The sequence below is a fragment of the Equus caballus genome, chromosome 3 (genome assembly GCF_041296265.1).
Source record: "Equus caballus isolate H_3958 breed thoroughbred chromosome 3, TB-T2T, whole genome shotgun sequence".
Taxonomy (NCBI): domain Eukaryota; kingdom Metazoa; phylum Chordata; class Mammalia; order Perissodactyla; family Equidae; genus Equus; species Equus caballus.
In genome coordinates, this window is record NC_091686.1 from 100,630,443 (window position 1) to 100,648,044 (window position 17,602).

At 35.8% G+C, this 17,602-nt stretch overlaps 1 protein-coding gene across 15 annotated transcripts in view; it reads right to left on the reverse strand.

Annotated features, from left to right (window-relative positions):
- Nucleotides 1–1,043: 1,043 nt before the first annotated feature.
- PCDH7 (protocadherin 7) overlaps nt 1,044–17,602 on the reverse strand; it is a 397,198-nt gene continuing 380,639 nt past the window's right edge. For 13 of the 15 annotated variants that reach the window (XM_023638262.2, XM_070262514.1, XM_070262513.1 and 10 more), the window contains one exon: nt 1,044–5,321. In XM_023638262.2, coding sequence (XP_023494030.2) covers nt 5,298–5,321 — 24 coding nt within the window. In that variant the 3' untranslated portion in view covers nt 1,044–5,297. The remainder of the gene's footprint in view (nt 5,322–17,602) is intronic. The other 2 variants (XM_023638259.2, XM_070262516.1) reach the window with 1 other exon arrangement.

Below are 17,602 nucleotides of genomic sequence, written 5' to 3' on the forward strand. Positions count from 1 at the left end.
CAACTTGCAGTCGACTTTCTTATCATACTTCACTCTTAATTCCCTCTTTAGAGAAGGAAGGCTGCCAGCCAAAATCAATTTACAAACATATCTCTGATTTAAGAAAGAATATGTCATTCTATATAAAGTATTTTGAATTTTCATGCAACAGACAGAAAAAATGGTAAAGTTCAAGGCAAAGATCTTCAGAATGTCTATTTTTCCATATATGTAGGTTTTCGCAATACCAATGTGAGATGGGCCAAAAATTCCATGCAATCTACTAGTATATATATAGAAAGTATTTCCTTCTCTCTTAAGTCTCTGAGTTGGATTAGCGAAGAGAAGTTGCTTGTTTGAATGGATACCAATTTAATAAACATAGAAGAAAACCCCTAAATATATTACATTATATATATATTATATATTATATAGGGGTCTATATATTATACCACTGACTATAATCTGATAACAAAGAGTAAATGGAATAGTTTAAAAAAGATAGTAAATGATTGAAAAATATAAAAAGTAGTGGAAGCTCAACTAAAGAAAAAATGAGTAAGGTAAAAACTCTATTTTTTGCTTCAAATTTTTTCTCAGTATCTCACATGAAATAAAGTTATTTTTAGCCTCTAACTATTTTGTATTCATCATTAATTTAGATTAAAAACAAATATTTCCCTTCAGAGATACATTCTGACTTAGAAATAATTTTATCTCAAATGTGAAATTTCTCTAAATAACACGAAAAATATCAATCTTTACACTAAGGATAACTTCTTCTACTATACACTTAAGATTTAAAAGCAGCTAGGTAAGTGTCTCAGGAATTATTTTGATGAAAAGGGAGATTCCAATTTCTATCCCATTACAAGGCAAAGCAATATGACAATTCTGCACAGTGCCCTCTAAATCAGCAATTACTGCAGCATTATCTTCCTTACTCCATCTTAATTTAGCAGAAATCAAACCTTTTAAAATCAAACTGGTACATGCATCCATTCACTTCTCGTGCAATCAAAACTGAATTACCTGTCAACAGAGAAGTACACTTACAAGTGTGAAACCATTTGACCATGTTATATTTTAATTTGCAGAGACAAAAATGACAAGCAATTTATTTACATAAAACTGTACAAAAGCAAATTAAATTATGTAAAGTATTTCATAAATAGTTGGACGAGTGTTTAATACATTTCGCCATGTTTAGCATAGTTGCGTGCATAGTGACTCATAATAAATGATGATAAATTGTTCTCTGCTTCACTATCAACATCCAAGTAGCAGAACAATAGTCAATGATTAACATTACAAACAGATCGTACCACACTGTATGCAAGTGCTTTAAAATGTAGGAAAAGTTATCTGAAAGTAAACCCTAGGTAGCTGAAAAAATGATGCCTTTCTCCAGATGTTATATATACCTCTGCCTGGGTCACAACTAACAAGCTTTACAATACTCTTGATCATCTTCACTCTTTTTTTTTTTTCCTTAAGGACACATTGTATATTTATCACTGATTAAAATTTATCGAAAACTACTTAGGTCTTCATATTTCTCATGCCTGTTTTAGGATGGCTGTTTGATTCTTGGCAGTTTCTTCTGATCTGTGTGTTTTATTTTATTTTCCAATAATACAGCTTCCTAGGGTAGCCTTTCAGCCAGACATCTTCAGTACCATCTTAGTTTCTCTTTCCATAAAAATAATGCCTCCCTTGTTTTCTGAAACTCAGGCAGCAGGCCAGTCAGAAACCATACAAAAATGATATCTGAAGGTTCAGAATGAGCATTAGATTTTAGACTGAAGCTACAGACATTGTGATACACATAAATTTATATAGTTACTCATTAATTTATAAATGTGTCCTAATGTATAATGCATGCAAAGTTCACTTGAGATTCTGCGTACAGAAAACAAGTATGGTTTATATACTGTACAACCAAAATGAAACCGCAGTGAAAAGAAAAATAACAAAAAAAGAAAGAATAGAAAGTCTAAATCAATATTTTACCTTGCAAAATGGACAGATTTCACCCCTGATAATATCTCTCTGTGTTACTGTTATAATAAATGCTTTAGCCTTCTAGTCAGAATTAAGCAGCCCATATTAATGCCTTAATTTTGTTTCATGAATGAATGATATTTAAGACTGGTCCATTATCTGAGTTTGTCAGAAGGCAAATTTTTAATATATTATTTATTATTTTCAGAAAATAAACATGGATAAATATACAGGATCAAAAAAGTTGGGAATAGCCCATTTCCCCTCATTGTCCAAACCCAACAACCGTTTTTTTACCATAACAACAGGTATAAAAGGCACAGTTGCTTATTTTGCATTCACTCATTTATTTATTTTTTTTGTTTCTTTTTATTGATTTTTTTCAAAAGCACTCTATATATGGAGTGGCACCAGATTTAACCTATTCAAAATAAAAGTCATACAAACACAAAATATATTTCTGTGTCATGCCAGCTCATTATATAATAAACATGTTATGATAGCTAATTCTACTAGAATTACTGTGAATACTTACAGTACACTGAATTTTATTCTTTCACACCCATTTTAGTTCTAAAGAGAGGCTCACAAGTTAAATGACAATGACATGGCTATCTTGAATGTGTTGCAAACATCCTTGGGGAATGTAGGTCCAATTAATACAAAGGTCCGGTATGACCCGTATTAGCTTTATAGACAACAGAAGGATTTTAAGATAGAGTGAAAGGAGCTATCTAATGGTTTCAAGTGTCTCATGAAAATAAAGAAAAAAATGAATTTAAAAAAGTTTGTTGAACACCTGTGTTATGCAATTGAGTATTTCCTTTGTAACGTGCAAGAAAAAATATGTATACATTTCATAAGTATCTTTAGAAGTATTTTGTCTTAATAGGTACTTACAGATTATACAAGGCAGAACTGCTTTAATGCAGTTTCCTAACAAAGTACTAGAATTGCATCTTTCCATAATGTAAATAATAATCAAACATAAACATGTTCAATTATTGACATTTTAGTCCAATGTTTTTGTTTCAATTACATATCGTCTTTCAGCCTAACTATTATACATAAACTAACATCAAAATGAAAACTCCATTTAAGGAAGAGCCTAAGGAAATGACCCCAAAAGAGTACCCCACCAAACAGAGAAGTGGTTTTCAAAGATAAGCATTTTGACAACCTATAGTGAATTAACAACCTATATCCCAGGCTGCTTCACCTTAAAGTCTAAGAAATTCTGCGAAGCATGAAACTACCCAAAGCTACATTGTTTCTACAGTTTGCTAGAGAGCCATCAAGGCTATGACCAGGTTACAAACATTCAGTGATTGGAACACTTGCTCTCTTCACCTGTTATCCCCTATTCTGTCCCTGGATTGTCACTTTTGTCTGAATGTCCCAGCTCAAGTTCCAACTGTATTAAATCATCCTCTACAGAGCAAGTGACTCAAAATCTGCCTATTCTGTTTACTTTTATTACACTAAAAAAACGGCATATTTTCAAACTTTGAGATGTACATTATGAGACACGTCACTGCCCCGATCTCATTTCTTTCATGTTCAGTCTGGATTTGTTTTAAGACATATAATAAATAAGGTTTGAATCATATTAGTGACAAAGTCAATTAAGGTGTCACCTTGTTTCAATGTTGTGAGTCTCGAAATAGTGCTCTATTGCACAGGATTCAAAACTAATGCACTTGTGTTATGGGAAAGTGTGCATTGAACATGTAAAAATGCAATTGGTAATTTGGAATGTAGATAATAAGACCACGAAGCATAACCTGGAATTCTAAAATGACAATAGTGGACTTAACTTATAAGATTGTGTGCCAATGTATTTTTCTTTCCCTACCTACCCACAAATATGATTTAAAAAGTGGAATCTTCCCTGATAATATTTTTTGAAACTAAACTTGAACCTTAACTAATTGCCTATTATAATACCAAAAATACATCTCATTAGTTCTTCATTTTCTGAGCTTTCAAAGAAAATCCATTTTAAAAGAAAATGTATATTTTCTGAGTATAGAGACAATGTAAAATAAACTAGCATCTGAGTGTTTCTGTGCGTGCATGGGTTCAGTTGTTTTTGTTGCTTAATGGGTTTCCACATCAAGACCAAATATACTTCTTAATTTCCCTGATCTGCCGGAGGATCTTTGGCCTTTTAATGACACAATTGTTCCAGCACAATAGTGATGCTGTTCTGAAAAATATGTATAATTTTTACAAGTTATAATCAGTGTAATTGATACATGTGGTCAATATTGGGTGTATACTAAGGATATTCAACGAACATATAGAATTGAAGTGGATGCTCCTGACTTGAAAACAACAACAAGCCAATTTGGGAATGCAATCTCCAACTGGGCATTGTTTAGCTCTGTCTTTGTGAGAGTATTAAAGCTGTGATCTTCCCAAAATGCTTCTCATACAGTCCCCCTTTATGCGGACTCTACCTTTAGAGTGACTCTATCATTTTTGAGGGATTGCTTTTCATGGTGATTAATCATATTCTTATGTCTGAAATATATTTTACCTGATCTGCTTTTTTTTGACCAGCCAGATGACTTTCGAACTAAATCCGTGACTAAAATCATGCTTCAGCTTGGGGATAATGAAAGTGTGTTGTGTTCTGCTCATCAGGCTTGTTACCATGAAAGAAACTTGCAACCATCTGTTTTTTTTTTTTTTTGGAGAGGTGGGGAAGAGGGAGAGCGAGTGTTGGGATCAGTGAGGGGGTTCGACATGCAAGTAACAAGGATGGTTTCTACATTGTACATTGCAATCAGGCTAACAGTATTACTAAAGGCCTGATCTGGAGGCAGAAGTGGCAGGCAAGGCTTTGTCTCTTTGGTAGCCCCCTCTTTTGATTAAATGGTTTTGTTTTGTAAGGTTTTTTGCCCCTTATTCTCCTTCTCATACATGAAAAGAACTTTGCTGTTGCTCCTTTATAGCCTACAGGTAAACTTCTCTTCTAGTGAGAGTATTGACAGGAGATGGCTTGTATTCCCCTGTTTTTGTCAGGGGAATATCCTCAGGGTTGGCTTCCTCATTTTTGCTGAAACTAGCTGCACTGAAGGTCTCATAGGATGAGGTCAACTTTTTGTTCAGGAGGTTTCTGTTGCGGTCACCCATGATGGCGGCCTCGCCATTGGCCAGCTTTTCCTGGCTTCCTCGTTCATCAACAGGCATGAAAGTGGAGAGTTTGGGCTGGCTCTTCTTCCTTTCTGGAGAAGTGCGGACTGGCATCCAGCAGGAGTCTGAGTGGCCATATTCGTCACACTCACGGGTACACTTCCCAGTCAGAGCTACATCTGGAAGAGGTCTTGAATCTGAAATTCAAAGAGAAGGAGCCATCAAAGTTGGACATTCCTCAACTGATTTTCCTGCTCTGTATGAAATTGGAGGGGAAATATGTATGTAAGCTTTCCATATTACTTCCCTTTTTTCAACACCCTGCAGTTCTTCATCCCGTAGAACAGCTATCTCATATCCAGTAAAGATAAGGTTTTGCAAAAACACCAAATAGTATAGAAAAAGAGGAATGGACAAACTGATCAATTTAAATGTATAGAACAGACAGGTATATATGCATTTGTTACAGGACAGGGATGTGTGTACATTCTCAAGAAGAAATAAAGTACATATGTATATTTGTATGGGTATAAATTTTTCCACATGTATAAGAAAAGTCATTAAATCCAAATAGATAATTTTCTGTATTTATAAATTATCCCAGAAAGAGTGTACTTTTGCCAATTGGATTTTTTCCTGCTTATACATTATTCATAGAATGCAAATATGCAAAACCTTATATTTAAAATACATTCTAAAAACATCAGGGTGACTCAAAAGCAGAACCTAAATTGACAGTACATTATGTGGTAAAAAGTTAAAAAACAAAGTACAAGTAAGTTATGGGTGTGAGCACACTAGCAATATCACCACCTACCCCACCCCAGCCCGCATCTCCCTCCCCCAACCATGTCAAATGACCTAATATGTGCTGTAGGATAATCCCCTCAGTGTTCACCTAGAAGTGCATTTGCCAATGTGTTTGCTGAATGGAATATTCTGTGAAATGCAATGTATTGGGTAAATATAGTCAAGCTCTTAAAGTTTTGATGCAATAGTGTGTACTCCTAATTAATGGTGCTGCCTAGTGGAATGGGAAATGCCATCTATTTCTATAAAGCTAAGTTATATCTAGAGAGTTCTTAGGGATCAAAATTAAAGATGGCAGTTACAAATTACCTGTATGTGTAATTAAAATCAGTACATGTGTCTGTCTTTGGAGAATAGTTAAGTATTTTCTTACTATTACAAATATTTTTTTAACGGACTTTGTTTTTGTTTGAGAAAGAGAGAGTGAGAGAGAGAGAAACCTGTTCTATCTCAATAGATTCTAAGAGAATAACTCTAGGGTTTTATTTAATATATTTTAGAGTTTGTTTTATTGCCAAACAAAAGAACAAAATAGGACTGCACTCCAACTTATATCAAATGGTATCCTTTTATTACAAGCCTTGGGACTTAAAAGACTGACGAATTTTGACCTCTGCAAATATATTCCCAACAAATGGAATCACTGAGATTTGCATATACACAGTCCTGGGTAGATCTAGCTTAAAACAGAAGAGGGGGTTATTTAAATGATTCCCAATATATTTATACCCTCTGCTTTTGTCTCTACACACCATCCTCTGTAGTTTAACATTATAATCCTATTTTAGCTATTGTTTTTACTGGATATTTTACAAGTTTTCCTCTGCCAAATCTCCTAAATCAAGGTAGACCAATAGGGCATGTCATGTTTTTCCTTCAGTGATTGGTAACTGAAATATTGACATTTGTCAGCCCGGTGATTTTGAACCACTGTGGCCTGAGATTTTTATGCTGTGTGCTAAGATTTCAGCGAGGAACCACCAGTGTTCTTCACAGGAAATCTAGAATCACTCTTCTCTTTTCCAAAGGTAAAATGCAAAAATAATTATTTGTTGTAGTTGCACATGCTGCTATTTGACTTCTAAGTGGGTAGATCCTATTAATTTTCATCAAAAGAAAAAGCATTTTCTTATTCATATTTTCATGCTAAATTCCCTCTGTGTTGCTCAAACACACATTTTAGATGCATTTAAAAAAATCAAACTATTGACAAATTCTATGAATGCTTTTGGTAATCTAGTTAGTTGAAATGAGCAAACTGTGAGTTCTTTGGGAATATTCCCTATCTTCGGATACATTGTTTATTTGAAGCTGACCTAAATGCTTTGAACAGCAAAAAAACCTCATAAATATGCAAAGTGTAAGATCAGATCTACTTTTTCCTCTACACATTCCTTTTGCTCTTCACTGCTTTAACAAGTTCAAATTTTTCTTTTTCTCTCATGATAGTGCCTATCAAGGACACAAGACAATAATCAGAAATTCAGCTACTGAAATGGAAAAATCTCTATGAATGTGGGTGTCATTTCCTGCAGAAATGACCCAGACTGGTCTCCAATCATCTCTCTAAGTTGACTTATGTCTCATGCAATGTGTTGCTTTACTTACACACATGACTGCATTTCAGGGATTAATATGTGTTTCTAGTTTGAAATTTATAGCACCGTCTTTCCTTTGTTCGAGATGCATTTAGAGACAGCTCATGGAGCTATATCAATACTCTAACAACTCGTCTTACCTGTTATTTAACTTGCATACCTGAACTCCCTGTAGCTCATAAGAAATTATATTCTTTTAGATTAACTCCATTTCCAATCAACTAGAAGTGAGATGCACTTTAATTCCTTCGCTCAGCCTTTACTTCACAGTCTGGGTTATTTCCTGCTAAAATTGATTTCCTCTTATTGCTTTTAATGAAAGGCAGTTTGTCTTCTCCACCATCAGCCACATGTGGGCTGCCACATCTCTATCCAAGAAGCATGACTTTTAATAAGGATCTCCTGTCATTTCCAAAGTCAAACACTTGATTGGGGACCACAGTGGAAGTTGACAAGCCTAATTGGCTGAGACATGTTGCAGTGTTTGTCATCAAATTTAGAAAATAATCAAGAAAGGCTATAAGAGATTCATCATGAGCAATCAAAACTTCCAATCTTGATGACTCAAATGAATCCTCAAAAGAAACGCCAATGATTAACAAATGCAATTTGTATTATGATGTGATTTATTGAGGGAAAGCATGAGTGGAATAGTATTTTTTTTGTTTCTATATTTTCTTATTTTAATTATACAAGTAAATATTATAAATTATTTAAACACAAAAGTTATACACGGCATTAAAGAATTATCAGATACACTCATTTTTCCCTTTCATAAAAGATATACTCTTAAAATGTGGGCTGATAGAGGCACACCTTCCACAAATAGTAACCCCTCTTAGTCTTTCAGTCTTTCACTGAAGGATGTGTTTTTAATATCTAAGAAAATTATTTCGTTCTTCAGTTTAGCACTATTCCCTTTAATTTTGACCTGAGTGAAGATAGAAAACAGTTAATCACAACTCTTGTTAGTTGGTATAGAGTAAATGAATAAAAAACGTAAGCTGTTCTACAAGAAAATGTAATGATATTCTCTATCATCATTTTCCACGATAAAGTCAGTTCCTTAGAGGTCTGCCCCACAACACTCACTCATATCAAACCTTGAAAGGACTAGAAATAGAAATGGCATTCATCAGATCTTGTTGTTGCTTGAGTATTATAGTTGCAGTCTTCTCCATTTTTACCTAGTTATGCTATTTACTAGAATCACTACATCATTTTGGAGAGTTAAAGTCCTTTCTTAGACATAAAGATAATTTCCCTCTCAAAAGTACACAGTTTTAAGCTGTCATTACAGCAAACAATTTTAGAACAATTCATAACATATGAAGTAATTTCCCATACTTCATCCCTTTCACTTATCACTGCAACAGAATAGCCAGGAGGATCGAAGGAGTGAGCAGTCCAGCCTATGGGAGAGCTGAGGCCTAAGAAGAAGCGTTTTGACTTTTACTTTAGTGTTTCCCATAACACCATATTCCTCCTTCTTAAAATGTAACAGCCGAGTTATTTAGAGGTCAATTACTACTACTCATAGCCATAAGAAAAAGCCATAGTCTCCAAAGAAAGAGAAGAACATCTGAGCAGCATAGGAAATAGATGCCATAAAGTGATAAATTTTACTACTTAATGAAAAAAGTGATGTACCCTCCTTAAACCTATACATTTCCTAAAGTAGAGGAAATTATAACTAACGTAAAAAGTCAAGTTCTTTCTCTAAAAAGAAGTATATTTGTTCTTACTAGGCAGGGAAGATGAGTGGATAGTGGGAAGACGCTGCTACAATGACCTCAACAAGAAATGACAGACAGACAATATGTAGAATCATTAGAAATAACAAGGAAAGCCCAGATTTACAGAGGCATTTAATGTTCCCAGAAGCTGTCCTACACAATTCAGAAATCATTAGAGGCATCTTTATTATAGGAGACCATTGGAATCATTAAGACTCTTAAAAACAGCTCTGCACCGGAATGGATTTTCATGTGCTGAGCTGTGCATTCTGCCAGAACCCTGGACACTCACTCTACTCCAGGTCCTTGGCTTGGGGCTAAAGATACAAGGATATTTCCATTTCCTATGAGCAGGCATGACAATGCTGCATTTAGTTTAAGATATTTCCGATGAGTTTTTTTTAAGCTCGACACTTAAAACTATATGCATCATTTGCATACTTATTTAATATACAAATTACTTGACTCCCTGACCACATGAGATAAATGAGTTGTTAGTCAATGTGTAGGCGTCCCAGATGTTCACATCTTTCTTACAATTTGTTCTTTAAAATCAAGCACTAGCACATTCTTAACACTACTTGTCAAAATTCTGCACAACAAAAATTGTGGTCATCTCTCCTTTTGGGGACATATAGGCACCTTTTCCTTTTTAAAGTATTTAGTTTTCTTTTTATACTTCTTGACTTCCTGTTATACCAAAACTTCTTTTTCTAGAAGCACACCTAAATCCTGGTGGAATCTAGTGAACTATGAGAGAGTTTTACAAATGGATTAACAAGTAAAATGAAAGACGATTGGCAATGGTTTTCCAACAAATATTTTCACATTACCTTTACTTTCTTAATCCAAATGAAAATCTCTCTTTTACTCATGTAATTATATCAAGTGCTTTATTTTAAAATAGCTGTTAGCAAATGATTTATTTTTGCCTTATGTAATAGAACTGAGAACAAATAATTAAATAAACCTTTTGTTGGAAAATTATTATTGTAGTCAACAAAGATTAGGTGTGAGGAGATCAGATACAAAAGGTGCATAACAAGTTGGACTTGGCTTTTTTTATATCAATAACCTAAAGATGCCTGCCTTTTGTGTGTTCGGGGATTTGGGAAGACTAGAAAGGTAAGCACATAACAGATCATGGAGGGGTTGGGAATCACCTACTCACACAAGCAATTTGTGAGCCTCTAAACATGCGAACACTTTCTGGAAGAAGGGGAAATGTATAGCTACATAAGTGTTGCTTAGGGGTACAGCAAGTGGGTTAAGATTCCTAAATAGGGCTCTAATTTATCATAAAATCACTTGATCCAACCGAATTAGAGGAGAATATAAAGAATCACCTATCCACTCAACGTTTACTTCAGTCTTAAATATACCACTCGGAGCACTGCCCTCAAGGGACAGTGAACTTGGGGAAATAGCATAAATGTGGAACCCCAATATTGCTGAGTATGGTTCATGTATAAGCTGTATAACTTTGGATATAACTTCTCTGAGCCTCAAGATCCTCAGATGTGAAATAAGACCTACTCCCTCATATATTGTAGGAATAAAAGAGCACATAAAACCCAGAGAATGGTCTCTGGTTCAGCGCAGATGTTCAGTAGATGGTAGGTCATGGCCCCTGGAGAGATTTAAGGAGGTAGAGATACTTTTTTCTCTCTGAAGTCTTTCCCTGAGAGAGATGAGTATTGTTTAAAGGAATAGGCTCAGGAGCCAGGCGCCCCGGATTCAAATCCTAACTTTGTCATTTAGCGTACGACTGTGAAAAAGTTACTTGATTTACTTAAATTCCTTCATGTGTGCAACAGGGAAAAGAATGAATTAACTTCTTAGGATTATTGCAAGAATTAAATGTGTTTATATAGGTAAAGGATTTGTAATAATTCTTGACACACAAGCCCTCAATAAATATCAGCTACTTCAGGTGTACAATCCCTTATCCACAATTCAGTCCTCAAAAAAGTTTTGAAAACCAAAAGTTCTTTTTTTTCTAATAAATTTACAACAAATCTGACCTTCAAGCCAACGTTATTTTTCATTCTTTATTTATCTAACATAGTGTTAATATTTATATATTTTAGTATAGAAATAGTGTGTTTAAGGGCACGGTCTCAGACTCTTAGATTTTTAAAATAATATATGATACATGCACGATATTACCTTTCCTAACATGTAAAGGATTCTGAATTTTGAGACGTATTTGGTCCTAAGGGTTTCTGATAACTTATTGCGGAATTAATACAAATCATTAATCAAAAGACCATGTATTTTAAGTTACTTTTCCAGTAATACTGATGGATTTATGCTGATAGAGTCTGCAATATACCAGAGTTACCATCTATTTAGGAAAATACAAAGGTCACCATATCCTGGTTACTCTATATCAAGTATCCCCTAATAGTTATTTATTAAGACTTTTCTAGAGTAGATTTATTCAGTATGTGTCATTATGGTTGCTCAAAACTAAAGGAGAAATGCTCTATTATTTGCAGTTATCTTTATAACCCAAACTGATCAACCTCATGATGAATAATTTTCACTTGAAAGAGACTTGCCCCTAAGATGTTGGTTTGCCAGCTTGCTATTTTGCTTTGCCGGTATGGACCACAACATAAGAAGCAGCTCCATTTTAAGGATATGTCAAAAATTAGCAATGAACTAATCTAAGATTAAGAGGTCGAAAACCAAGGAAAGAACAAAAAGCAGGGCTAATACTTAAAATGCAGTGCACCCTTCATGCATCAGAAATAATGAAACAAAGAAGCCATTCAGCATACAAGTTATATACAGAGTTCATGATGTAGGGACATGCTTGTTTTAAGTTGCAAAATAAGGCCAGAAATTCCTCTAATCTCCTTATGGACACCCTTTTGGAATGTGACATCACTGCTCTTTCTGTCAAGATGCAGATTCTATTTCTGCTCCCCTTGAAGCTGGACTAGCTTTGACGACTAGAATGTGGCAGGGACGGTACTGTGCTATTTCCAGACTAGGTCTCAAGAGGCCTATCAGGTTCTGCTTCTGCCCTTGGAACCCTGCGGTCTCCATCCTGAGAGAAAGCACGATGTAGCCTCTTTGAAGATGAAACACTGTTTGTGAGAGAGACTCAGCTGTCTCAGCTGTCCCAGCAGAGCTACTCCCAGCCAACTCTCTACGGGAACGCAGCCCCATGAGCGAGCCAGGCAAAACTCGCAGAAGAACCACACAGCCAGCCCACAGAAATGTCAGAAGCAATGTATCTTGATTGTCTGAAGCCTTTGAATTATGTTTGTTTGTTTGTTTTTGTTTTGTTTGAGGGGTGGGGAGGGTTCATTGATGTAGCAGTAGGTCACTGAGATAATGATCATGGACATACGATATTATCTGCAATAAATACACTGCTCCAAACAACAGCCTGAGATCTAGAAACTATATGTTCTACTTCTTTTATGTCTCCTTATCATGGGTAACAAACCGACCAATATTAGTGAAAGTACAGCTCTTCAAAAGAACATTTTCAGAGATGTAAGCGCATTTAACTAAGAAGTTCAAACAGAGGGCCATGATAGAAAACTCTGGAAATTCTGGCCCTGTAATTACAGAATTTCACTGTGTTATACCTAGGAGTGCTCTCGTTCAGGCTGACATGCCAAGACAATATTAAAATGTTTAAACATGTTTGAAAGCATCAGCAACTTTTCTCCATACCTTAGGCGAAACTCAGTTAAACAGCAATTGAATGTATCTCAAGAAGCATTTACTGCCCTGCGGCTTAGACCACTGTCATTCTGAATGTGGCATTATCATATACAGTGGAGACTGTGCACGCCATGTCTCAAGCAGTCTTGCTGAATCAACTCAAACATGAATCTGCTGGTTGGCACATGAAAACTGCACTGCAGCAGAAAAATGTATGGTGACTGCTTGGGAGTGATCAATTCATGCACATCGGAGATGTGGCTGAGCTTTGATTTCTCGCTGCACACATGCAAAATTAGAGGCACTGGAGGTTAGGGGAGTGTTTAGGGAGTAGAGTGGAAGGATTCGAAGGGCTGGCAATGCGGAGCTGCTTCCATATTGATCAAAAGAGTCTATCAAACCCGGAAAGGGACTGGTGACAGTCATTTCACAAGTTAGCAATTGATTATTCCACTGAAAATAAACCCAATCCTATTTTTGGGAGGCAGTCATGTTTATTTTTCCACTGCAATAATCATAGCTTTGACGATTTTCCTTCTAGTCTCTTGGGTTTTCTTGTATTAGAATTTATTTGCTTTGGGTGTCATAGACTTTAATAATCTGATGAAAACCAGAAGTATTGCCTCCCTTCATAAATGCAGATATGTGCCCACAAAATTTGCATAAAATTTCAGTAGGGTTCAAGATACCAGAGTCAGGGTTGCAGTATCCTTCCAACTTTCTGATAGACAGGAGAAAGAAGGGTGTATTTTTATACTTAGACTTTTTTCCCCTTTGAGTTAGAATCAAAGATTAAGAAATATTTAACAATTCAGCTTCCATCCCTGAAAAATAGAAATTACATGTGATAAGTAAATTGCTATTCAAACAGTGACAGAAAGATTTAAAACAAACAAACAAAAAGACAAATTATGAGACACAATTATAAGTAAGGAAAATAATTGAGGTTTGATTATGTTAACATTTTAGTTGGTCCTTTAAATGTCCAAATCTAAAAACCTCCAATAATTTATAAGGTTTTATATAAGTAGCAAATTTAACTGATTGCTGATCACTTTGAAAACGTGTTTTCTTTCCTAAAAATCTACATCCAATATTCGCACCAGTGTCTTGAATTGCCAGCAACTGCATCTTTAGTCACTTAGCGTGAGAAAGCAGATGAATTGATGAATTCTTGTCATTAAGAAAGTTTATACAAAATAATAATGATCCAGATTTGTTTTTAAGTTAAGAAAATGTGTTATCCACTGTATATTGGTTTTACTGTGAAGTGTGATGTGGATACTACTAAGAGTTGCAAGTATCAATTTAGAGTCACTTTCTGGTAATAGTCTCAAGTCTTCAAAGTTTTCATTATTGTCCACAAAGTTGCAGAATTTATAACCTACAATAAATATTAATATTGTCTTTAGGAGGAAATATTTATTCTAAAAACAGTACATAAAGGCTCTGTTAACTGTAGGAACATTATCTTTGGATTGTGGTCTCAAAGGGAGTCCTCACTGTATCTTTGTTTCCCTACGTAACACATAATTCTGTAAAAATAAAAAGGTTGCAAAAAAGGAAACTGAAAAAATCAATTAAAAGATATTTTCTCAAACCTTCTTTTCTTCCACATAAACCATGATAAAGCAATTTTTTAAACAGAAGTGAGAAGTTAAAAAATAGCTCCTGTAAGCGGGGCCTGGTGGCGCAGCGGTTAAGTGCGCACGTTCCGCTTCAGTGGCGCAGGGTTCGCTGGTTCAGATCCCGGGTGCGGACATGGCACCGCTTGGCAAGCCATGCTGTAGTCTGCATCCCACATATAGAGGAAGATGGGCACGGATGTGAGCTCAGGGCCAGTCTTCCTCAGCAAAAAGAGGAAGATTGGTGGTGGATGTTAGCTCAGGGCTAATCTTCCTCAAAAAAAAAAAAAAGCTCCTGTAATAAGTAACTGGTATTAAATATCTAAATACTTAATTCAAATCTGTTCAATATTGAAGCAAATTAAGATGGTATTAGGGAATGTCTTAAGCAATTTAGATTTACTGAAGTAATATAATTAATATTTTTTTAAATCTGGCAAAAATCACCCTACTCATTCATTTTCTCCTTCAATGTAGCGATCCTGAGAAACTATACAATTATTATAATGATATGGCCATTTTCAAAACACATTCTCGAACTATTTGATTGGGATTACCTATTGAAATACTTTATGACTGTCAGACTGAAAAGCTTATCTAGTTGGAAATAGTCCTGTCATAACAAGCCGTGTTGTAATAAAATTTCATTAGTTATTGTGATTTGAGAGAAAGACAAAGAGCTCTACTTTTGTGTTCCTTACTGAGGAAGACTTCACGAAAACATTGAGTTTTGAAGTACTATTGAGAGATGGGGCTCTGAAAGCTTTTGCTAGTTGCTGAAAAACCATTTATGGGGAGAATTTTAAAACAGTTGAAATGCTGGCTCCTTACTCTGGTCAATAAGTTGATCAGTTGAAAAGAAAATTGGCAATCACAATTAGGACCAAGAGAGTGTTGAAGAACTTGGGAGTGCGGAGCAGGTAAATAAAAAGAAAAGGAAGGAAATGATCTCTGATGACTAGCAAACAGGACTCAATGAGCAGCGAAAGTGGGGCAAATCAATGAAGCAGCACTAGATCAGTTTGCGTCATTGATTTTTGCTTCTCATTGAAATGTTTTCCTTTATTTGTTTCCCATTTCTTCAGAGTGTGTCAAAGTCTCACCGTTGAACCTCCCTTGGAGCCTGTGATGAGCAGAGAAGCAAGCTCTGCAGATCCCCTCATGCCTGTGTTACACCTTCTGCTTTGTGGATTAAGAGGCACTTTGAATGCCCCCGTGACGCTGCTGGTGCTGCATGTTTGGTCCTACAACCTTTCTGTGGTAGGCAGAACAACGGTCCCATCCAAAGATGTCTACAGCCTAATCCCTGGAACCTGGGAACCTATTAGGTTACATATGGCACACGGGAATTAACATTTCAGACGCTATCAATAGACCTTAAAACAAGGAGATTACAGGGCGCTAGGCTCCAAACCAAGGAACACGGGCAGGCTCTAGAAACTGGGAAAGGCAAGGAAACAGATTCTCTCCTCCAGCCTCTAAAAAGGAACGCTGCCCTGCTGCGAACCTAATACACTCTCGGACCAATCTCTGGTCAGAGCAGGGACAGCAGACTTGACACATTTGATCCTTTCTACCCATATTTCCTCCATTAAAGGAAATGGAGTGGAAAAACTTTGATTTTCAAAGTTTTCATTGAGTTATGGTTACCTAATTTTCGAGCACCTGCTGAAGAATTTTCATTTTGCACTTTTGAAAATTTCCCTCCACCCGAGTATCTAATTGTCTAACTTATTTGTATATCACCAATCAACAAAGTTAAATTTTTGTCTAGGAAAATACTAACATTCAGTTTTCTGGGTGATAACATCTTCCTCGTCGGTCCGTGAGTGATAGCTGTCTCTGGGGTTATTCCCAGAAAAACCACTGCAAGCCATTCTAAATGTGAGTAGTGCGATTTCCAAAGAGAGGAAAGAAAGAGAATTTGGTATAACATCTAAGAAGCAGAGCCACATATCAAGGCACAACCTTAATGAGGTTTTTGCCAGATTTATGGCGCTTTTGTGACTTCCTAATATTTATTACTTGAGTGTTGCTTTCTTTTTGGTTTGTTTAGTCTATTTCTCTCCTAGCGATTAGCAGTAAGTATCTAATAAAAAAGCACCTTTATGATTATTTTAAGAACAGGAAAGAGAGTAACAAGTCTCTCCCTAATTTAAAGCTTTCTTCTATAAATTTCAGTATAAATTTCAAACTCCATACTTTTTGCACAGAAGGCCCTAAAGGATCTGGATCCTGCCTTCCTCTTAGCCCTTATCTCTTTCTATTCTTATGTGCCACTTCAATGGACCTAATGTAGTTGTCATTTCCAGAAAGCCTCTTGCTATTCTGTCTTCGTGATGTTAATATGTTGCGGCTTCTGCTATTCCTTGCATTGTCATCTATCTATCTCCCACGAGTCCTTCAGAATCTAGTTCCAGGATGTCTTCTTTGAGATTTCTTCTAACCAGTCTGTCTAATTCTGATTTCTCTCTGCCTCTCTAGCCTTCATTTTATGTCCATCTCTATCATAAAACTTAATATAATTCTGCTACCTAGTCACGTAAATTTTTCAGTAAAGGGTAACTCCCTGCAGGCAGGATTCATAAGTTACCTAACTGTGTACTCTGTGTCCTAGCACCAAACCAGTCACACACTCAATAACTGCCTTTTGAATGGATGAATGAATAACATGGTAGGGAGACAGATTGCATGTCATCCCTGACGATTATGATCTAACTTCACATTGGCCACAGGAGGAAGGATGATAATATCTGTTATTCATAAGTGCAATGCGATTGACCAAGCAGGGAAGGTGGGGTGGTTTTTGTTTGTTTGTTTGGTAGGCGCAGATATGAATGAACTTTTCCACCATTCACTCTCCTTACACTCTTTCACAGCCTGTCCTATACTGTAATTTCTCTAATTGAGATTTTTTTTTCTAACAGAACAATGTAGTTGATTGAAATAATCCATGGATTTATTTTATAGAACAAAATGCAGTCCACAGATGAAGCCTGGGGCAGGGAGGTGAGGTCAGTGG